At 46.0% G+C, this 24,482-nt stretch overlaps 1 protein-coding gene across 6 annotated transcripts in view; it reads right to left on the bottom strand.

The window, feature by feature from the left end:
* SPEF2 (sperm flagellar 2) overlaps window positions 1-5,395 on the bottom strand; it is a 110,256-nt gene extending 104,861 nt beyond the window's left edge. For 3 of the 6 annotated variants that reach the window (XM_077346967.1, XM_077346965.1, XM_077346966.1), the window contains exon 1: window positions 5,190-5,392. In XM_077346967.1, the coding sequence (XP_077203082.1) occupies window positions 5,190-5,247 (58 nt within the window). In that variant the 5' untranslated portion in view covers window positions 5,248-5,392. Of the gene's footprint in view, window positions 1-5,189 lie in introns of all 6 variants that reach the window. The other 3 variants (XM_077346964.1, XM_077346968.1, XM_077346970.1) reach the window with 3 other exon arrangements.
* Between the last annotated feature and the right edge of the window lie 19,087 nt (window positions 5,396-24,482).

Raw genomic sequence — 24,482 nt, 5'->3', positions numbered from 1 at the left:
GCAAGCTTGCTCAACCTGTGCGCCACAAAGCCAAAGAGAAGAAGAGTTGGTTCTTATATGCCACTTTTCTCTGCCAGGGATCTCAAAGCAGCTTACAATCGCCTGCCCTTCCTCTCCGCACAACAGACACCCTGTGAGGGAGATGAGGCTGAGAGAGCCCTGATAGTACTGAAGAAGAAGAGCTGGTTCTTATATGCAGCTTTTCTCTACCCAAAGGAGTCTCAAAGCGGCTTCCTTTCTTCTCCCCACAACAGACACCCAATGAGGGATATGAGGCTGAGAGAGCCCTGATAGTACTGAAGAAGAAGAGTCTGCTCTTATATGCAGCTTTTCTTTACCCGAAGGAGTCTCAAAGCGGCTTACAGTCGCTTTCCCTTTCCTCTCCCCACAACAGACACCCTGTGGGGTGGGTGAGGCTGAGAAAGCCCTGATATTACCACTTGGTCAGAGCAGCTCTATTAGTGCTGTGATGAGCCCAAGGTCACTCAGGGGGCTGCATGTGGAGGAGCGGGGAATCAAATCTGACTTGCCAGATTAGAAGCCACCGCTATTGAACAGTACACCAAACTGGCTCTCCTACGAGCTACGTATGGTGGATCATTGGGGGCTGGGCTTGAGGAACCAACTGTTTATACTGACTTCTTCTCCCTGCAAAACAGGGGAGATGGGAGCATCCTTGGAAGCAACACTATATGTTTATCACACACTCCTGAATTCATCAGGCTGTTGACCTCATTCATGGTTAGCATAGAACCATAGAGTTGGAAGGAGCCACACAGGCCATCTAGGCCAACCCCCTGCTCAACGCAGGATCAATATATTTCACGCCAATGGCTAAACATCTTAAAGCATGCTTGGACCTTAGAAAAGCCCAAGAGAGGACAAGAACTATTTTATGCCCACTCTGCTATCCTATCCCCCTTCCCAGCCCGATATAATAAACAGAGATTTTAGTACCACTGTAAGGATAAGCAAGAGCCTCTTGTGGCGCAGAGTGGTAAGGCAGCAGACATGCAGTCTGTACTTCTGCCCATGAGGCTGGGAGTTCGATCCCAGCAGCCGGTTCAAGGTTGACTCAGCTTTCCATCCTTCCGAGGTCGGTAAAATGAGTACCCAGCTTGCTTGGGGGTAAACGGTAATGACTGGGGAAGGCACTGGCAAACCACCCTGTATTGAGTCTGCCATGAAAACGCTGGAGGGTGTCACCCCAAGGGTCAGACATGACCCGGTGCTTACACAGGGGATACCTTTACCTTTTTAAGGATAAGCAAAGAGCAAGGAATGGGTTGAAATCAAAGCAATGACACAAACTTTTTTCAAATACCTGCGCAAAAGGTAAATGCTTCATCCTAAGTACCCCAACAGATATGAATGAGATCCCCAATTGCAAGCTAATTTTCAAGTGTCTTTCTTATCCCTGGCAAAGGCTCCTAGGGTTTCCAGCCTCCAGATGGGGCCTGGAGCATTCTCAGAATTATGCTCTATCTCCAGGCTATGAAGATTTGCTCCCCTGGGCGAAATAGCAGCTTTGGAGACTGGACACAATGAATATAACACTGAGGTCCCTGTTGGGTAATTTTTTTTTTTCATCTGTCCTAAACCTACCACCCATCAGCTTCATAGGATGTCCCCAGGTTCTAGTATTTTAGGAGAGGAAGAAAAAATTCTCTTGGTCAATGCATCATTTTATAAACCCCTATCATGCAAACCCCCCACCCCCAAAATAATCTCTTTTCAATTTAGACAAATGAAAGACTTTTCAGCCTTTCCTCAAAGGGAAGGTGCTCCAACCCCCTAATCATCTTGGGGGACCCTCCGAGGCTGCAGATCCCTGCCGCTGGAGAGCTGCCCCTGCTGGTGATTTCCCTTCCCGGGGGCCTCCAGCCTGCAGCCTTTCCAGGTCCTGAGGGGAGGGGGAGGCCATTCACAGAGTTCTTCCACCCCCTCCCCACCCCAATCTAGCACCTGTTGTATTCCTGAATGCAACTGGCTTTATCCCTAGTTCCTGAATCATTTTGTGTCATCTGCAAAGTTGGCCACTATGCCACTCACTCTGGGGTTCAGATCATTTATGAATTATATAGTAGCAAGCAACCCCAGTACCAATCATCATGGGTCCCCACAGCTTGCTTCCTTCCTCTGTTAGAACTGTCCATTTATTACTGCTCTTTGTTTCCTGTTGTTTAACCAGAATGAAGCATGTGCCCAGTAGCACTTTTAAAACAACTAGGTTTTATTCAAAGGGTAAGCTACCATGTGCACCTCATCACACAATGAAATGGGAGTTACAAGACCAAATATATGAGTGGGTCATGGATTAGCACACAGCGTAATGGAGAAGTCTACCAAATACAAGAGTCTTAAAGGAAAAACAAGCTAAGTTTATCAGGCTGTCGTTTACTTGGGTTCCACTCTAGTGGGGGGAACCATAGTAAAAGAAAGAAAATGTCAATATTAAAGATTAATGGACAGGCGCATTCCCAAAAGAACCTGACCCTGTTCCTCATCTCCACCCAAGCAGAGGACAGAACTCAGCCCGGCCGGAGCTTTGTGGACTTAGGTGACAGGTTCTCTTGTAACTACTCAGTTGGAACCTTGAATAAAACTTAGTTGGACTCAAACTTTGTTCTGCCACTTCAGACCAACACGACTACCCATTCGAACCTGTCATTTTTTTTTCTATAAAAGTTAATTTATAAAAGTTTTTAATCTATAAAAGTTAAGACCCAGTATTTCACCATTCGATAAGGTAATTTATTACTATTACTATGTTGATTGTGTGGAGCACAACAAATTGTGGCAAATTCTTAAAGAGAGGGGAAAACCAGAACATCTTATCTGTTTCTTGAGAAACCTATATGCAGGTAAAGATGCAACAGTGAGAACTGGGCATGGAATCACTGGTTCAAAATTGAGAAAGGAGTATACTGTCGCCTTGCCTATTTAACTTGTATGCGGAGCACATCATGAGAAAGGCGGGGTTAGAGTCACAAATTGGGATTAAGATTGCAGGGAGAAATACCAACAACCTCAGATATGCAGATGATATCACTCTAATGGCAGAAAGCGAAGAGGAACTAAAGAGCTTTTTGATGCGGATGAAGTAGGAGAGTGCCAAAGTTGGCTTGAAACTCAACATCAAGAAAATGAAGATCATTGCATCCAGCCCTCTCAATTCCTGGCAAATAGATGGGGAAGAAATGGAGGTAGTGATAGATTTTATTTTCCTGGGCTCCAAGATCATTGCAGACGAGGACTGCAGCAAAGAAATTAAAAGACGCTTGGTCCTGAGGAGGAAAGCTATGGGAAATTACCCTGACAACTAAAGTGCATCTAGTCAAGGCTATGGTCGTCCCAGTTGCAACGTATGGCTGTGAAAGTTGGACCATAAGGAAGGCCGAGCGTCAAAGAATTAAGGCTTTTGAACTCTGGTGCTGGAGAAGACTCTTGCAAGGTCCTTGGACTGCAAGGCGAACAAACCGGTCAGTCCTAGAGGAGATCAGCCTGGACTGCTCCTTAGAAGGCCAGATCCTAAAGATGAAACTCAAATACTTTGGCCACCTCATGAGAAGGAAGGACTCCCTGGAGAAGAGCCTAATGCTGGGAGCGATTGAGGGCGAAAGAAGGGGACGACAGGGAATGAGGTGGCTGGATGGAGTCCCTGAAGCAGTCGGTGTGAGCTTAAATGGACTCCGGGGAATGGTAGAGGACAGGAAGGCCTGGAGGATCATTGTCCATGGGTCGTGATGGGTGGGACTCAACTTCACAACTAACAACAACAACAAAAACTTGGGCAAATTGACTTTTCCAAGGCTGACTGGTTGTGGGAAGCACCACAGCTGACTCACGGCAATGCCATAGTTTTCAAGGCAATGGTTTGTCAGTGTTGGGCTCAGTGTAGCAACCTTAGAATTCCTTAGGACTAGTCAGGCCTGACTCTATGGAGTTTCTAAGATTTGACTACACTGGGATAATAACCTAGGCCAGTGGTCCCCAAAGTTTTTTTCACTGGGGACCAGTCGACACTTGACAATTTTACTGAGGCCCCGGGGGGGGCGGGGGGAGTAGTCTTTTGCCGAGGGAAGTCGCCACCGCCTGAGCCCTTGCTCCACTTGCTTTCCCACCGGTGCCCCTGACTTCCCGCTGCCTGCTGGGGGGTGCTGCCAGCAGCAACTGTGCAGTTCCACGCTGAGGGGGAGCCCCAGCCTTGGTGGTTGCTGGAGAGCACCAAAGGTGAGCCGGCGGCAGAATGGCAGGGCAGCCCCCGAGGCAGCAGCCGGGGAGGAGGGCGAGGAGGAGCCGCGGCCCGGTACTGACTGATCCACAGACCGGTCCCGGTCCCTGGACTGGGGGTTGGAGATCACTGACCTAGGCCACCCAGGTGAGGGCAAGGTTGACTATCTCCATTTATTGGCGATACTAAACCCTGTGGCCAATCTCAGCATGAAAGAGCATCCTGGAAATATACCAATGAAGTTTGAATCCAGTGGGTCCTTTAAGACCAAGAAGGTTTAATTCTGAGTATATGCTTTAATCAGAGACTTTGTTGGTCTTCAAGGTGCCTAGACTCAAACGTTGTTCTGTTGCTTCAGACAAACTCCTACCTGCCTGAGTCTATCCTGGAAATACTAGTTAATAGACAGAGATATAATAGGCATTAGTGTACTTAATAGATCCACAGAAGTGGAGTTCATCCGTTGCAGCAAAAATGAACCAGAGGCCTGTGATAATTTAAAGACTAAATTTATTTCCCAGCAGACTTCAGTGGATTAGAAGCTATATCATCAGATGCCTCTAATCCAACTAAAGTTATGGCATTTTTTTTTAAAACCCGGTGGGCTGTAGTCCACAGAAGCTTCTGACACAACAAAAATTTGTTTCAAGTCCTCCAAGACTGCCGTATATTGCTTTTTCCCGTTAAACAGGGTGCCTCTGGGCACATGCAAAGTACTTTCCCCTTCTTCAAGGTTGTATCACCCAAAACTAAGCAGACAAAGAACTTCACACCTCTGGGATTGGGACCAAGGGCTTTCAGGACAAAACGAGCAGAATTTCTTTTGCCAGCCACGCTGAAGCCGCGGTAACTCTTGGTTCAAGAGCCGAGCGCAGCGCTCACTCCCACTTGTTCCCCACGCCGGGCAAGGGAGACGAGCCCCTCTTTTCAACGCAAGCCCCCTCCCCAGACTCACCCACGACCCGCGAAAGCTTCACTTCTCTGTTCAGCCAGTCGCACAAGATGTCAGTCATGGTCGCAAGCGAGCTGCGCGCCTCACCTACTTTGCACCGGGCTCGAGACCGGCTCGAGCAGCGCTCCGCGTCCCGTCACCATGGCTACCGACCGGGCCACACATGCGCGGGAGGCGAGGCGGAGAAACGGTCCCCAGGCCACACGAAGGCTGCGCCTGCGCTGTGGAGCTCGCGGATGGTGCCCGTAGGGCTTGAGAAGTGAGTTCCGTGAGCGCATGCGCGGTCCTGGAGTGAACGCTTCAAAGTGGAATACTGGAGGGGTCTGGATTCGAATCCTAGGGCTCTGGGAGCCTCTGAGCGTGCGCAGAATGCTTTCGCGTTATGCAATTTCCCGGCTGGGCTATTGATGTAGGCTTTTCTGGCCATGGCGCTGTAGTGATGGAAGAAGCAATTGTTGCTGTTTGGGTCTTATCTTGCCCTGAACTTCCTCCAAGGAAATGCAAAAACTGCGTATGGAATAGGCTGCACAATAAAATATAATGAATTATTTTAACAAATGATGATTTCAAAACCTTCATAGAAGTACATCTTCTAATTTTCTCATTGACTTCCCGTTTGTAGATAGTTACCAGCTTGGGACACTTAGTAGTCATTAGCGAAGCTCTGTATGTCGGAGTAGTGAACTTGAAAATGCTATATGAGATTAAGGTCTAGAGGAATATGTGTTTGTATCTGATAAAGTGGAATGAAAAGTTCATAACTGGTATTTTTGTCATGCTGTGTGTACGCTGAGAAATTAAAATAATCTACAAACTTTGAATTAGATTATTTAAAAGACTTCAATATTGTAAGATCATTGTAAATATATAATTTATTATACTTTATTGTACAGCCTATTCTGTATGAAGTTTTTTGTATTTAGTTTTGACTGTTAAATGAGTATACTAGGATTAATTTCTTTATTTAGTTCGTTTATTATCCGCCTTTCTATTTAAGATTCAAGGTGGATTAATAATAGTAATTAAGTGCTGTCATGTTGTAGTTGAGCTGCTGCAACTCCTCAAGGGGTTTTCAAGGCAAGAGATGAGCAGAGGTGATTCACCATCGGTTAGAAAAACAATGCAGTAAAGATCCGTATAATCCTAACAAGGAACAACGGAATGAAACTAGCTCACACAATGAACAAATAATAAGATAAAAACAATATAACAGGCCATAAACTGGATCTCACAATTAGGGAACAAAGGGGAGGAAAAATACAGTCTAATGTAGTCAATAAAACAATCACTTTGCTAAACAGTTTAAAATTGAAACGCATAGACAGCTTGCTCACTTCCTGATTGGCCCTCCCAGTTGGCATGCCACCAATAGGGAGAGAGCACTCTGCCAATGAGGACCAACCAGTTCAAATTGCACCCTGCTAATGAGGGCCAATAAGTTCAAATTGCACTTTTCTAATGAGGGTAAATCAGTTCAAATAGTGCGCAGACAACTGACTCCCTACCTTATTAGTCCTCCCTGGGGGGTGCCACCAATAGGGAGAGAGAGCACTCTGCCAATGAGGGCCAATCATGGGGCTTATCTGTCTGGCTGCTTGCCAAGTAGAAGAGGTGTTTGCTTCTCTTAAAGACCCTGCTGCTGGTAAATTACTCCAACCTCAGCCATTTCCTACCCTCCATCTCCAGGCAAGGGAGGAAGGCCAGCTGCTTCCTTTGCCTCCTGTATTAGTCTCAGGTTTCAGCTCTCTGCTGGAAGGAAGGACAGATGAGAAAGACAGAGAATCAGTATTTCATCCAGCTGAGACTTGGGTGACGCTGGGAGCACCTGGAAAGGTTTTTCTTCTGATGAGTCCTCCCTAACCTGGGCTCCCAACACCTCAGCAACAGAGATCAGTTCCCGTGGAGAAAGTGGCCATGTAGAAGGGGAACTCCATGGCATTACACCCCATTGAAGTCCCTCCACTCCTCATACCCTGCCCTCTACAGCAGTGGTCCCCAACCTTTTTATCACCAGGGACCGGTCAACGCTTGACAAATTTACTGAGGCCTGGGGGGGGGGATAGTCTTTTGCCAAGGGACACCGCTGCCGCCGCCTGAGCCCCTGCTCCACTTGCTTTCCCACCTACGTCCCGCCACCCACTGGGGGGCGCTGCCAGCAGCAGCTGAGGGGGAGCTGGCTCCTGAAGGAGGCGTGGAGTTCTCCCTGCTTGTCTTCTCTGATGGGAGCCAGCTGCAAGTTCCCATTAGGGAAGGCAGCATGGGAAACTCTGCATACATCTCCCCCCAGTCATTCAGGGAACTCACAAAGAGCTGCTTTTTTTGTACCCTGCTTTTGATGACCTGAAGAAGTCTCAGTGGCTTCCAATTGCCAAACCTTCTCCTCACAATAGACACCCTGTGAGGTAGGTGGGGTTGAGAGAGCTCTGAGAGAACTGTGATTGGCCCAAGCTGGCTGCATATGGAGAAGTGGGAAATCAAACCCAGCTCTCCCAGTCAGAGGCTGCCACCCATCTTAACCACTACATCAAGCTTTACATGCTGTTACCCCTGTAAGTTAATTTAATTGCTGTTTTATTGATTATATATATAAACAAGATGGGTGTTTCCTTTTAGCATCTGCTCCTATTTAAATCCCCCCTTGTCTTTCTCTCTCCTCCTTTTCTCTCTCTTCCCCCAAACCTTTCCTGGGCTTTTCTGTGGTATGACCATCTCATTCCTTCTCCTTTGTGTCTCTTAATGCACCCCTGGCTGCAAACAGACAATAGCTTCTAAGACAATTGAAGGTTGCGTGGGCAACGCAGTGCGAAAGCACTTTCTGCAAAACAAAACACCCGGACTGCAAAACTAGTTTGGCCAGACCCAATTAAGTAAGACAAAGAACCCAGTATATGCACAAAAGAATCCAGTGATGGCTCTCTCACCACCATGGCATTTCAGAAAATTAATAAAATCAGGAGCACCAGACATTGATCTCCACCGTCAAATTTAGCTTGCTCCTGAGAAGTAGACATTCATTACACAGATGAGCTGCTGAGAGCTTTGAAATTATGCATTTTTACTGTCCTTAAGGGACTTTGTCTTCAAATAGTATGTTATTTATACATTCCCCCCATTCTATTAGAACTATTTAAGGCAATTGGGCATCAGTCTGTGAAGAATGACAATATATTTGGACTCTAAGCCACTTTGAGCCACCTTCGGGAAGAGAAAAGCGGCATATAAGAACCAATTCTTCTTCGTCGTCTTCGTTGTTGTCGTCATACTGGATAATGCCTGAGGATGCCTTTCAGGCTTCAGTGTAGGTGTAGCAGATAGAACAGGCTTTTTCAACCTTTTGACTGTGGAGAACTCCTGGAAGTTATGTCAGCTGGTCATGCCCCCCTTTTGCTCCCCCCACCACCACCTTTACTACTAGCATGGCAGTTCTGCCTCATGTAGGCCAAAAAGAAGAGTAGACAGCCTAGCCCACACCACTTCAGAGCTCCTATGGACCCTAGGGGTCCACAGACCCCTAATTAGGAATCTCTGGGTTAGACTGTAAGACTAGGATCTGGGGAGCCCAGGTTCAAAAACCTGCTCTGCCAAGGAGATCCGCTGGTTAACCTTGAGCCAGTCTTCCATACTCTGCTTACCCTACCTCACAGGGTTGTCGTCAGGATAAAATGATGGGGAGGAGAACAATGTAAGCTCATTGGTATAAAGAATAGTGTATAAATGAAAGGGGAGAAATGACTTACTTGTCCCAAAGTGGATCTCTTTCAAGCTTATGCCAAATATATTAATATATTAAAAATTAATTAACTCCCACCCGTTCAAGAAGCCCTTCCAGGGCCATCAAGAAACCCCAGGGTTTCACAAAACCCTCGCTGAGAAAGCTGGTCTAGTGGGACTCACTTTTGACGACACACACACAGAGCCAGTTTGCATGTAATAAGAATCGTGGGGGAAACGAATGCAAAGAAAGGTCTAGTGAGGAATAATGTTTGCATTCAAAGTCATCAAGAGAATACAACCGGAGGTGGTGGAATTAAGTAAGTGGTAATTTGCTCAGCCTCCTGGGAATAGTCTAGTAAATACGCGTTTTCCATCTTCATTATAAAGGCAGCAATTCTCATATCACTCGGCAAATTTGTCGTGGTGGGTGGGAATATTACCCTGGCGTACTTTCTCACAGACAAGTGGTGAGGTATTTCAGATAAAATTGACGTGATGTGCCTAGAAGGATTAAAATATGTTTCGCTCATGAGGAAAGGGCTTGATTGTGATGTGCCTTCCCCAGTATGCTCTGTTTCCATATAGAACTTTAGTGGATGAGATGAGTTATGGAATTGTAGCTGAGCGAAGTTTTGGTTTTTTAAACAAGGATAAAAGTTTCTCGGATGTGGATGTCCTTGTATAAGAAGAAGAAGAAGAAGAGTTGGTTCTTATATGCCACTTTTCCCTACCTGAAGGAGGCTCAAAGTGGCTTACAATTGCCTTCCCTTTCCTCACCCCACAACAGACACCCTGTGAGGTGGGTGAGGCTGAGAGAGCCCTGATATTCCTGCTCGGTCAGAACAGTTTTATCAATGCCGTGGCGAGCCCAAGGTCACCCAGCTGGCTGCATGTGGGGGAGTGCAGAATCAAACCCGGCATGCCAGATTAGAAGTCCGCACCCCTAACCACTATACCAGAGGCTACAGTCACAAAATGGCTGCCTCAGGTTACCATCGGTCCCACCGATGGTCTTCTTCTTGTTGTTCTTCTTGTTGTTCTTCTTCTTCCCCTACCTTGGAGCAAGTGATATGATTACAAATGTGCAATCCGATGACTTCAGAATAGGAGTTTAGTAGCAAGGGAGAACTCTTCATAGCAGCATATGTCCCACATAGCATAAGGTGACCAGATTTTAACATTGGTAAAGCGGGACACCATTGACCGGGGGGAGGGGGTTCTTGATTAAAAATCTGGTCTATATGGAGCAACAAAAAGTTTCATAGAATGCATAGAATGCAAAAAATAGTATTGTAATATATTTTTAATTTCAATATAAGTACAGTTTGCCAGGTACCCCCAGATGTCCCTCCAAAAGTGGGACAATCTGGTCACCTTAGCAGTTCTGCCCATAAACTTACTAGTAGTTAGTAACCCAGCCAGCACTGGTTTAGAAAATACCTGGAAAATTTGGGAAGTGGATCCCGGAGGGGGCAGGGTTTGGGAAGGGAAGGGTCCTTGGCAGGTGTAACGCCATAGACTTGACTTTCCAAAGCCACCATGTTCTCCTGGGAAACCTGATTTCTGTTGTCTGGAGATTAGTTGGGGGGGAAAATAGAAGATCACCCGTCTCTACAACCATTAGGCAAAATAGCTTGGGATATGATTAGGTTTCCTGGCTTCTCATTGTGAAAATGCCAGCTTCTAGGACTGGTCTGGGGATAGCGTCCAAGCAGACAGTAACAGTATGGAATCTAGTGGATCAGATGCAAAGGTGGGAGGAGTTTGGTGGCTCAGATATGGCTCCCAGATGGAATCTAGTATCTCAAAGGCAAAGCCAGGGAGGAACCGAGCAAAATCTTGCATTTCTGGTTTGTCAGCCTTTCCACTATTAGGTTTCGCTGAAAATTATGGCCGTTTGACAATTATTCTTCTGCGATCAAGTTGCAACTGATCTGTGGTGCTTCGGTAGGGATTTCAAGGCAAGAGATGTATTCGAAATGGTTTGCCATTGCTTTGCGTGGCGGTCTCCCATCCAAATAATGACCAGGGCTGACCCTGCCTAGCTTCTGAAATCTGACCTGGGCTATTCAAGTCAGAGCTGGACAAGAGGTCGCTAATGTTCTCCCACAAAGGCCTAGTTTTGAAGCTGGAAACGAAGAGTTAATGGTTTAGTATTCCATCAAGGGGCAAAACTTTGGTTATTGATTCAACATCTCCAAGAATTTGAGATAGGGATTCTTTCAGAGAAGTACTTATTGCGATGATAGTGACAACAATAGAGACCAGAATAAATTGTGTCACAAATCTTAATTGCTGGGTTGGGTGGGGGATTTCATAATGATCATAATAATTATACACTGTTTATTAGGTCTGGTATCAAATTCCAGTCTAGGCTTCTGCTCAGAGCCCATGCGGTGCTCTTGTGACTGAGGTTGCTGAGCTTCCAAACCAGCCTCACTCACATCAGCCACTTGAAGATGAAGCACACTAGCAAAATCCTCTTTTTGTGACAGCTTTATGTGCATTCACCACTGGTTTTTGTGTAGCTGTGCAATGACTGCAGGAGAAGGTCTTATGAACATTGGCCACACAAAGAATGTTTGCATTTACCCCCATCAAGCCTGCAAAAACACAAAACTGCTGGGATAGGGTTGCCAGCTCCAGGTTGGGAAAAACCTGGAAGCTTTGGCGGTGAAGCCTGCAAAGGGTGGCATTTGGAGAGGGCAAGGATTTCAATGGGGTGTAATGCCACACAGTCTGCTATATATACCAAGGCCAGTGTTGATGTCCACTCTCTACATTAATCTTCAGCATATAGTTCATTTAAACCTGACTTAATCCCATTGCCAATGCAGCATTGTTTTGTCTAGAAGAGACACACAGTTGGCACAAAGTCAGTGGGGGCGGGGGGAATCATAGCAGTCGAAATATTGATGATTCACTGCCTGGAAAGCCATATTTCCGCCCCTTGGTTTCTAGAGGAACATATGGGCTTTCGGATTCTCAGCACTTTCATGCTGAAGCACAGGCATTCCCTGGCTAAAAGCTGCAAAGCTTTGTCATCGTGATTTTAAAAGGGAATGCAGTCTAGTAAAATTGCGTTCCATAGGTCATACGAAGTCATAGAAGCAGGAGGACATGCGTGAAGGATGTCTGGCACCAGTCCACTCAATGACACAACATCTTCTAGGATGAGGCCTCATAAATGGGAACTTGGACGCTTCCATTCATGTGGCTCCTCATTAAAAAGTGGGTGTATGTACCAGACAGTAGATAAACCTGAATCTGGGTTGTGGTGGTAACTTAGGACAAAACCCACCCATGATAGAGGCAAACGAGTCTCATTTTTACTACTGAGATGTGTCGTATTTAGAAAGCAGCCTCCATTTTCTTTGTTTGGTGGTTTCCTTTGGAAGGCTTCATCAACTGCAGTAGGGAAGTGAAAGAAAGAGATCCGTTCGGTGTGACGTTCTTAGAAAACAAGGATCTTCCGTGGAAGGCCCCAGGCCTTTGGGAATGTTGGTAGGTGGCCCTTTAACATTAGGAATATTTGGTAACCCACGATGAATTTGCCTACAACATGGGCTGGGGACAAATGCCAGGATGAAAGTTTTTTTGTTTCTCCCAAAGGCTGTTATCTACCCATCGAAAATGCAAAAGAATGTGTTTAATAATGTTAAAATGATTTGTGCATCTGTTCCAAAAAGACACGTTAATTAGAGGCACAGCACATTAATTAGAAGCGCTAATAGAAAAACCTGTCAACTTTAGAGACAACACCATCAATCTTCTCTACATGAAAGTGAAGATATGCATAATTTCATTATTAATCAGTTAGAATAACAAGGGAGCAGAAGACAGCCTAAATTTGTCTTTGTTAGTGTTACCTGGCTGGGTGGCTGTTCCATTCTACTTACACATATCAGTGGTGTAATCCTAAATAGAGTTACATACTTCTATGTTCCTTGGGTTAAATAACTGTAGATAGGATTGCATTGCTAGTAATCTAGTCATTTGGGGGAATGCAAGTGCACAACCCTTTCCTGTGAATTGCTTTTGTCATTGATTAACATTCAGAAATCCCTGTTAGGCAAAAGTTCTGCCTAATGTGCTGTGGGAGGCCTTGACCAGAGATCTTGTATCAGCATCTAGAACAGTAGTCCCCAACCTTTTTATCACTGGGGACCGGTCAAGGCTTGAGAATTTTACTGAGGCCCGGGAGGGGGGTAGTCTTTTGCCAAGGGAGGTCGCCACTGCCTGAGCCCCTGCTCCACTTGCTTTCCCACCACCCACTGGGGGGCGCTGCCAGGAGCAGCTGCACAGTGAAATGCTGAGGGGGAGCCCCAGCCATGGTGGCCGCTGGAGAGAACCAAAGGTGAGCCGGTGGCAGAGTGGCAGGGCAGCCCTCGAGGCAGCAGCCGGGGAGGAGGACGAGGAGAAGCCGCGGCCCGATACCGACTGATCCATGGACTGGTCCCGGTCCCTGGACCAAGGGTTGGGGACCACTGATCTAGTATATGCTTCCTCAACCCTGGGGTTTCTCATTGGCCCTGGAAGAGTTTCCCAAACAGGTCGGAGTTAATTCATTTTTAATATATGTTCTACATTTGTTAAACATTTATCAGTTGATACAATCATATATGGTCATGTTGACCTCCCACCCCAATGGCCAATGATAGGCCTGGAAGGGGGTAGGATGAGGCCTCAGATGGGCATGTACTAGGGTTGAGTGCTCCAGCGCGGTTCGGCCGCATCGGTGACCACCGAACCCCGAGGTGGCCACCGCTGTGGCACGGTGAGAAGGAGCAGTGGTGGCGGCACATCAGCTGGCACTGCCCTTCCTCTCCGTGCCGCGGCACTGGCCACCTCGGGCTTCTGAGATCGCCGAAACATGCCGGAGCACGCAACAGTAGCATGTATACAGCTCTGCTTCCCAACCATCGTCTGCATAATTGTGCACTTCTGGGGTTTCTCAAAGCCTGAAGAATGTCAATGATCAAAAGGTTGAGAAAGGCTGGTCTCGAACATCAGCGACGGCTGCACATTGCTACCATGACCTTATCTCAGACAAATGCATTGCTTTTTAGGCCCTTCGTCCTGGGATTTAGGCTCTTCCCTGGGCTCTTTCCAAAGGCAGCACATTCTGGCTTGCAAAAATAACAGCTGCTGCTTAACCCGATTGCCTTGCAAAAAGTAGAAGGTGAGATATTGCATCTAAACCCAACGCCTATCAGGAGGGTGTTAGAAGAAGAAATCTTTTCTGTGGCATCGGGACGCAATCTCTTCCAGTGGTGTCAGCCTGCCAGAACATAGCAGAGTCAAAGCTGCTTCCACGGGAGCTGGGAATACAGCCTACCAGTGGGTCTATTCCATTTTGGAGTTAGTAAAGGTAAAGGTATCCCCTGTGCAAGCACCGAGTCATGTCTGACCCTTGGGGTGACGCCCTCCAGCGTTTTCATGGCAGACTCAATACGGGGTGGTTTGCCAGTGCCTTCCCCAGTCATTACCGTTTTACCCCCCAGCAAGCTGGGTACTCATTTCACCGACCTCGGAAGGATGGAAGGCTGAGTCAACCTTGAGCCGGCTGCTGGGATTGAACTCCCAGCCTCATGGACAGACAGCTTCAGACAGCATTTCTGCCGCTTACTACTCTGCGTCACAAGAAGTTCTTGTACTATCTTTTTTACTAACTTTGAAGTTAGTACACCCACTCTTTATTCTCCTGGAGAAAATGGTTGCTTTGGAGAGGGAACTCCATAGCATTATACTCCACTGAGGCCTCCCCCCCCCAATTTTCCCCACATTCAGAACTGGCAACCCTACCCGAAGCTCTTGTTGGTCAAAGGGGTTACTGGACTCGAACCGAACTGTTCGACTGCAGACAAACATGGCTACCCTCTGAAATGATGTACAAATGGAAGTGGAATTCTTCATGCTGCGGCACACAGAACCCCCTTGGGAAATTTAACTAGGCAGAGCAAAACTCGGTTTCCGTTCAGCTTAATTGGCATCTGGCTGTAAGTCCTTGTGAAATTCTTCCGAGAAGGTAAGGTTAAAAACAGCGTTGCATATATAGATAGATTCATTAAGGTGTCCCCCTTCAGATCAGTAGGCATAACTCTGTCAATCAAGGATTGATTTGTTTCATTTCTCAGAGGTAAAGACGCCCTACAGACATCCTTCTGAGCTTCTGTAAAACCTGACGAATTGCTAGTACGATCTTATAAACCCCAAATATCTTTTGGGAGAAAAGCAGGTCCTGAGAGGAGCAATTTTGAGCAGACAAATCCCAGGGGAAGAATGGATTTGATTTCCTCCATCCCTCTCCATTCAGCATGAAAACCCTTTCGCAGCAGCTGTACTGGCTAGAAGAGAATAGTGAAACGGATATCGGAATTATACATAACGTGAAATTCCACTGGCTTCCTCAGCCAGGATCCCCAGTGTGGTGGCCAGGAGAATCGAATCCCTGCACCCTCCAATACCTTCCTGGTCCCTGCCAAGTATTTTTAGAAAGTCAGTGGGGCCAGGTACGGTTAGAGTTCAGCAAAGCTCCTGATTGACTACTGGCAAGCCAGTTGGCTCTGCAGATTGAAATATCATTGCTTCAGTGGCAGCCCACTACCACAGTGTTGGTTTTCTTCCCTTGTGCTCCTCTTTCTCATTGCATTTCTCATTTTATTCCCACCCCTCTTCTTCCCTGCGCGTGGGCTCAGAGGTCTCAACCAGGTGGTCTCAACCACCTGCGGCCATTTTGTGCTTGGCCTAAGGAGGCCAGTCCCCCGGGTGGGACCTGGGGATCCACTGGGATTACACCTCATCTCCAGATGAAAGAAATCAGTTCCTCTGGAGAAAATGGCTGCTTTGGAGGGTGGACTTGAATTATACTCCATGGAGGTCCCCCCTGCCTCATATCCAGCCCACTCCTGGCTCCACCCCTAAAATATTTCCCAACCTTGCTTACATTGCAGAATTCCATTCTTGTATTCATACTGTTTCTCCAGGCATCTGCACACTGCTAAAAACTATTCTTTCTTTGTGGCGTTCCTTAAACCCTATGTCTTTTTCTGAGCACCATTCTAACGATAACGTTTCCTGCGGCATCCAGGGAGTCCTTTTATACACTCACATTAATTGCTGGTGAGATTTCTGGGTCTCGTATGCTCTGTTTCTGCTGGGCTTTCTATCGATTGCTCTTTCTACCTTCTTATCTATTTTTAAGTAACAATATTTGAAAGCGTTTTAAAATAAATATAGCTCCGGAGGAAGAAAAAGCAATCAGAGTATATGAGACCCAGAAATCTCGCAAGCAGTTATCATGAATGCATCTCATCTGTCATGTGCCACATCTGGCTCATGTCAAATAGGTTATTTTCTCCCGGGCTGCAGTTGCACTCCTGGGGAATAACCCTCCTGTATTGGTCAGTCTGGTTCTTCTCTGGCCCTCTGAAGGGCAGAGGGCTTCTCTGTTAGGTTAATGCCTTATCAGTATGCTCCTGGCTAGTATGTAAACACATCCTCGCCAGGGCTTCACTGCCTGTGTGTTGCCCCAACTGTTGTTGATCAAATGCATTTTATGTGAGAAAGGATCTTTGCACCCAAAATATGGTGATTTGGGGGGCATGGGGTACGAAGTGTTCCTACTTTGGCTTTCCCTGGCAATATTGTCTTCAACAATGAATTGTTGTTGTTGTTAGGTGCGAAGTCGTGTCCGACCCATCGCGACCCCATGGACAATGATCCTCCAGGCCTTCCTGTCCTCTCCCATTCCCCGGAGTCCATTTAAGTTCGCACCGACTGCTTCAGTGACTCCATCCAGCCACCTCATTCTCTGTCGTCCCCTTCTTCTTTTGCCTTCTTCTTTTGCCCCTTCTTTTGTCCACATATTGCTGGAGCCTAGCTTGTAAAATAACTTTGCTAGCATGAGAAATGAGTGCAATGGTGCGGTAGTTCAACAATGAATTCAACAATGAATACCCATCTGTCACCTACTTTTGAATGCTTCCTGCTTTTCCTCAGTAAAAGATTGATTTCAGACATATACCAACACCTGGGACTCTAGTGGGTTGGTTCTGAGGGAATTCATGGACTGCACTCCTTGGTTTGTGACAGCATCCATATTATTTGATAGGGTGCCCTTTCCTGAGCTGGATGGTAAATTCAGCGCCTTTTCCTCTAGAACTGACTTACCGCATGCTCTGAGCATCGGCCTTAGAACTGGATCTCACTAAAGCAGTGCTGACATTTTTTTTTTTGCTCTTAATGCCCAGAAATATCCTGTCTCTTATGAGCACTTCTTTAATGTCTCATAATCATAGCGCTCAGCAAGTAGATAGCGTGCGGTTAAGAAAGCTTCATCCATTTTCTCAATGAATGCTGCTTTTTCTCACATAACATTTTGTCAAAAGCCGCCTTCACTTGCTCCTAGAATTACAACAATCCTCTTGATGACACAAATTAGTTCCTCTGGGAGAAATAATCAGTTTAGAATGGGGCTTCCCAACCATGGCACTGAAGTAAAATATGAAGTGAGGCCTCCAGAACTGCACACAGTACTCCAGGTGTGGTCTGACCAGTGCCGTATACAATGGGACTATGACATCTTGTGATTTTGATGTGATGCCCCTGTTGATACAGCCCAAAATGGCATTTGCCTTTTTTACCGCTGCATCACACTTCCTGCTCATGTTTAGTTTACAGTCCACAAGTACACCAAGGTCTCGTTCACACACAGTGTTACCTAGAAGCGTATCCCCCATCCAGTAGGCATGCTTTTCTTTTTTCTGACCCAGATGCAGAACTTTATACTTATCTTTATTAAATTGCATCTTGTTCTCATTTGCCCATTTTTCCATTGTGTTCAGATCTCGTTGAACTCTGTCTCTATCTTCCAGAGTATTTGCCAGTCCTCCCAATTTGGTGTCATCTGCAAACTTAATGAGTAGTCCCTTTACACCCTCATCTAGATCATTCATAAATGTTAAAAAGTACTGGACCGAGCACCGAGCCCTGAGGTACCCTGCTACTCACCTCTCTCCAGTCTGATGAAGCACCATTGACAACAACTCTTTTGAGTGCGGTTCTCTAACCAATTCCCTATCCACCTGACTATCTGAAAATCCAGATTGCAGTCCTTCAACTTATCCATCAGAACATCATGGGGAACCTTATCAAAAGCTTTACTAAAATCCAAGTAAACAACATCAACCGAATTTCCCCGATCCAGCAAACCTGTTCCTTGGTCAAAAAAGGAAACCAGGTTGGTCTGGAAGGGAAGGAGGTTGTAAGGTGCTTTGAGGCTTTTTAGGGTAGAGACTAATCCATGCTGACTTCCTTGGATCACCAAATTTTCCTCCAGATGTTTGCAGATCGCTCCCTTTAATATCTGCTCCATTATCTTCCCCACAACAGAGGTCAGACTCACTGGTCTGTAGTTTCCCGGGTCATCCTTCCTCCCTTTTTTGAACATCAGTAGATAGATGATAGATGGAGAGAGATCCCACAGAAAATTTGGAACATTGCTCAGGATTTCTATGCCCCCTCCTTCCAAAACATTCCTCCCAATGCTGCTCTTATAGGAAGCCCCCCCCCCCCAGGAAATCTTTGGACGAGGGGAGATGGAGGTCTGTAGCCAGTGTTATCAACCTCCCATTGGGGCATGGTCTTCTCCTGAAATTGCAACTGGCTTTGAAACTACAGAGATATTAATTTCTCCTGGAGGCAATGGCAGCGCTGGAAGGTAGACTCTATGGTATCACAACTCTATTGAGCTTGCTGCTTTCCCAATATTCTAAAAATTATGCTTCTTATACAGACTCACCTTAGAAGCGTTTCTTTACTCGTCAAGCTTTTTTTGCTTGCCTAATTAGGCGAAATCTAAACAAACTCAATCGCATATGGTTGAGTAGCATATGGACAAGTGGGTGGTTTTTTTTTGCATTTGTATTCTGGCATCGCATTTGCTTTTGGATAAATATGAAAATTGGTTTGGGAGCATCTGGTTTTAATTAGCAGGAGATGCCTGCCAATTCCCAGAGCAAAGTCCGGTCATGATCGTTTTGTGCTTTCCTCCAGAATGTGCTCTTTCTTTTTTCTTTTTTCTTTTTTTGAGCAGATAACATTATAATTCTCCAAAACTCAAATTCAGTCTTACATCAGAGTTCACAGCAGATCTTGGAGGACATTAGGTAAGTATTTAATGAAGATCGTCTTAAGCACCAATAGGTTTGGGCAGAGTCTAGCTACAGTTGGCAATTTATCAACTATCCTGTGTAGCCGTGCTTTGAGACGTGGCATGGCTGCAGACATTAGCAAACAATCGTGTTTACCTCCATGCTGGGAAAATCTGCTGCTAAAAATGCAAGAGCAAGCTGCCATTCCTTCCAGTTCAGACGGCAAGCCAGTCCTAAAATAAATCTGATTGGCTCTTTGGACTGGACAATGAGGGTGTTGTGTCTGTAGTCCTGCCCAATGACTAAGTTTGAGGTCTAAGGCAAGATTTTAAGCCTGCACTGTAATTAAGCAATGCACAGCTAGATCCCATACCCATCTGCTGGACCAATAGCGCACCGGTGGGAAGATCTATTGTGGGGCTTTTTGTTGGGGGATGGTTGTGGGTCTCTTGAGTTCAGGTTTTGCCTCTTTGTACCAGCATGCCGGGGTCACAATAAAGAACTAAAATGAACTCGCATTGTTCTGGTCTCTGAACCCACGGACCTAACAGAGGGCATCGAACCAGCATGGCACAGTGGTTAAGAGCAGCAACCTCTTATCTGGGGAACTTGGTTTGGTTCCCCCACTCCTCCTCTACATGAAGCTTGCTGGGCGATTTTGGGCCGGTCACAGTTCTCCTGGAACTCTCTCAGCCCCACCTACCTCACAAGCTGACTGTTGTGGAGAAAGGAAGGGAAGGAGGTTGTAAGGTGCTTTGAGGCTTTTTAGGGTAGAGAAAAGTGGGGTATAGAACCAACTCTTCTTCAAGCTTGTTACTGTGTCTGTCTGCCTCATCTTATTCTGTGGCAGGAGTGGAGCCACACAGCACTCATATTTTCCCTATGGAATTGGGCTCAACAATCATTAGACCATAAATTTAATGGTAGGCAACTTTGGCTGAATAAGATTTATGAGGCAGAGTTGCATTTGCCTGCTGTTTTAAATCAAGCTACACTCTTAGATTTTGTCGAACAAATAACCTCACTCCAGCATGGTATAGTGGTTAACAGTGATTTCTAATATGGAGAGCTGAGTTTGATTCCCTGCTCTTCACATGCAGCCAGCTGGCTAACCTTGGGCTTGTTACAGCCCTGATATTGATGTTCTCACATAACAGTCCTGTCAGAGCTATCTCAGCCCCACCTACGTGACAGGGTGTCTGTTGTGGGGAGAAGAAGTGAAGGTGATTATAAGCCACTTTGACCATTTATGCACTGGAAGTTTCATGCCAGGCTGCAGGCTAGAGTTTTAGTTGTGGCAGGTTGTCCCACCTCTTCCTGCACCCACACGGGGGAGCATTTGGACCAGTGTACCTCATCTGCCCCTGATTTGTGCTGCACAAGAGCTGGGGCAGTGGAGTTCCCAGTGCATAAACGGTCTCATCTGGGTAGTGAAAAGTGGGGTATAAAAACAAAATCTTCTTTTTCTTCCAGAGGAGAATAAACCATTGGTTTGTCAGGATACTTCTGCAGAGGAATGCTGGTGCCCCAGACACTACAAGAAGTCCATTAAAACAACATTTGAAATGGCCTATTCTCCTCTGGCACAAGATAGAAGGGACCAACATCTGCTGAACCTTACTTCAAAACACGTTTTGCGTGGAAGTATTTCCCCTCAAGCAAAACATGTGAGCAACGTCACAGAAGGCCAAAGGCATTTCAAAATGACATGTAGTTTCCCAGGCATTTAGGCTAGTTGTAGGGCCTATAGGAACAATGCAAGGTATTGTTGCTTACTGCTTGAATTCCGTCCATGAACTATTTCCTGTAGCTTCAGATGAAAGTCGCTTTTGTGTGCCCAGTTGTTGCGTGAGATACATCTAACTGCGTTAGCCCAGCATTCATGGTAACCAAACTCATTTTGTTCAGATTTTATTGAACTTTGCATGACTGTCTCTCCATTCTGCATGCGATGTCTGTAGACCTGGTCCCTATGTTTCTCTCTTTGCAAAGCTTTTCAGATAGGGTGACTAATCCAGTTTCTGTTTCATAACAAGACCTGAAGCCTGGATGAAACGACTCCAGCTGTGTAACTGCTCTGTCACCATTGCTGCCAGGGAGAATAAATATGATGATATATTCTAAACCATATTCAGTCAAATTCACTACAAGTCTTCCTCCACTGAAAGAAGTAAGAGCCAGTTTTTTATACCCCGCTCTTCCCTACCTGAAGGAGACCCATTGCGGGTTACCAACTACCTTTCCCTCCCTCTCCCCACAATAGACACCCTGTGAGTTAGGTGGGTCTGAGAGCTGGGCCTATTTCTGCACACAATCAATAGTGCACTTTCAATGCAGTTTAGAAATAGATGTTCCTGTTCCGCACAGGAAAATCCAGCTGCCAAAGCACATTGAAAGTGCATTATCCTATGTGTGTGGAATGGGCCTGCTCTGCGAGAACATCCCTAAGAGAACTGTCACTCAGCTGGCTGCATATGGAGGAACGGGGAATCAAACCTGGTTCTCCACTACACCAAGCTGGCTCTGGATTTTTCCTGTATCCATTATCTTGAGAACTGCCATTATTGAAGCAAAGCCTCTTGATGACTAGGAGACATTGGAGATCTTAGGAGGAAAGTATGTTGTGTTTGACGGAGCTGTATGAAACGAGGGATGTTATGCGCATACAATCCTATCCATTCACACCAAGAAATCTTACTGTGACACAGGAATGGGCCAGCTGTGGATCACACAGGGGTCTCCTAAAGCAGGGGTAGTCAACCTATGGTCCTCCAGATGTCCATGGACTACAATTCCCACGAGCCCCTGCCAGCAAACGCTGGCAGGGGCTCATGGGAATTGTAGTCCATGGACATCTGGAGGACCACAGGTTGACTACCCCTGTCCTGAAGCCAAAGTGCAGCATGTGGAGAAATGATGGGTCTTGCAGCTCTTGAAGAGTTTCCAAAAGAAGGGCCAGTCCCACCAGCAGCGGTTAGGAATATGGGAGGAGACAGACGCTGAGGTGGGAAAGCTGACAGGGCAGGACTTCTGTCATGAAGGCACAGGGCCCTGAGCAATACTGAATGGCCCGCCATTTTCCTTCTTAGGAGTTTGGGGATGAAAAGAGAGGGATGAAGCTGCTCCAGTCCTCTTCATCCTCTCAATTTTCTCCCCCCCCCTCTAGTTTCCCACAGTCCTTAATTTTCACCTTACGACAGCCTTCCTCAACTTTTTTACCATTGAGAAACCCCTGAAAGATTCTTCAGTCTTTGAGAGACAATTGGAAGCCACTTTGAGATTCCTTCAGGAAGAGAAAAGCATAATTTAAGAACCAACTCTTCTTCTTCTTCTTCTTCTTCTTCTTCTTCTTCTTCTTCTGTACTGTTATTATTGTGTCATTTCATGCTTTGAGGAGAGGAAGTTTTTGTTCATCTTTGGCAACTTAGTACGGACCTCGAACAAAGGGCTTTCTCTGTTTTACATTTTTAAGAAGAGCTGCTGGCTGCTAAGGTGGAACTAACAAAACCATTCACACCTGTGTGATCCGGCACAGCTGGGTCTCCTCAAACCGTATCTGGTCACCTTAATTGCCCTCTACAAACACATCACAACCATCTCTTGCTATAACTGCCTCAGAACTTGACCTTTTGTGGGCTCTGTTTCTAACTATGAGGACAGGATGGACTCCTGACCCCTGGGGTGAGATTCCTAGCTAGAATTAGAGATTTTTTTCAAGTCTGGCAGCTTTGCAGGCAGACTTGGTATGACAGGGATTTGTTGTTCTTTTTTACTCTGTCTCACTGTTTTATTGCCACGACCTGTGCTCTGTATTGTGGCCTTAAAGACCTCTTTTAGAAAAACTTGTTCTGCGCATGCTTGAGTCTGTTTCTCCCTCCCCTGGTTTGGAGCGTTCCTTACACATGCTCCCTCTTTCAGGCTGCACGTTGCAGCCCAGTTTTTACATTGCCCAGTTTATTGGAATTGAATTCCTGGAAGAAGAACGCTCAGGAATAATCCAGTATTCGTTGGACTGGAGATGTTAAATTTGGCTCCCAGCAAGGTATTTGCAAGCCAGAACCAGTTGTTTAATCTCTTGCGAGTTCCTGTTTGCTTTTATGCCTACGTTGATCTATAAAAATCTTTATTGTGCTGTTGTATGTGGGACAGTATTTTTGAGTTAATGACCTTTATTTAAAATGAATACATCTTGCAGTTGTTTGTTCTTGATTTAGCCCTAAAGAAGAAGACTTTGTACCCGGCTTTCCTCCAGAAGAAGAAGAAGAAGAAGAGTTGGTTCTTAAATTATGCTTTTCTCTTCCCGAAGGAATCTCAGAGCAGCTTCCAATCGCCTTCACTGCCTCTCCCCCACAACAGGCACCTTGTGAGGTAGGTGGGGCTGAGAGAGTCCTGGGATAACTGTGACTAGCCCAAGGTTACCCAGCAGGCTTCATGTGGAGGAGAAGTGGGGAATCAAACCTGGTTCGCCAGATTACTGTCCACCATTCTTAACCACTACACCATGCTAGTCCTCACTGGTTTTATCAGGTGGTTGCATTATGCTCTAGACTCAGTACATTGATGGTTGGAAGAGGTAATTTAAGCTAAAGTGACTAGCACTGAAACTCGTTTGGTCCTGGAAATAAGTCATCTCAGAGAGTTGCCAGTTCTGGGCTGGGAGTTCTGGGTGGACAGTTCTGGGCTGGGAAATTTCTGGATATTGGCGACTGGAACATAGGGAGTGTGGGGGTTTAGGGAGGGGAGGGGAGGAGGGACTTAAGTGGGGTACAATGATATATAGTCAGGAACCTAAAAGCTGAGCTATAAAACACTATAAAATCTAGACAGTTATTTATTAAAGTGCACCAATATTAGGTTAAAAACAAAGTAAAAACCATATTTCAAAAACTATACAGATCTAACTGCACACGAATAGACCAAATGATTTTCGACCCTACTGGGTCTTCCTCAGTGGTCAATATGACTGAAGAATGCACTCTTATCTAAAACCAATGATGAAGTATAGCTGTGTGGTGAAGGAAAATCTGTTGGGTGTAGCCCCAACAAACACTGGTATAATATTTCTTTTTGGAGCACCACCTTCTAAGATCTGTGATATCTAGGAACACCACTCTCAGCTACTGTTTTACTCTGCCCGGAGAGTGCATCTCATGTGTCAGAAAAAAAACCCTTGTTCCTTTTTTGGCTTTGTACAATGCTATATAGTCTCCCTCCCAAACAGCCATTTTATCCAGAGGAACTGATCCCTGTAATTCTAGGAGATCTCCAGGCACCACCTGGAGGTTGGCAACCCCAATTGCTGGTGCGTGGACTGATGAAGGTTTCAGGTCTGTTCCGCTCCTTCACTGTGGGCAAACATGCCATGATTTAGGGCAGGGGTAGTCAACCCGTGGCCCTCCAGATGTTCATGGACTACAATTCCCATGAG

The sequence above is a fragment of the Paroedura picta genome, chromosome 7, assembly GCF_049243985.1.
Source record: "Paroedura picta isolate Pp20150507F chromosome 7, Ppicta_v3.0, whole genome shotgun sequence".
NCBI lineage: Eukaryota > Metazoa > Chordata > Lepidosauria > Squamata > Gekkonidae > Paroedura > Paroedura picta.
Note: the sequence above shows the minus strand (reverse complement) of the source record. Positions and strands in the feature narration are given on the sequence as shown.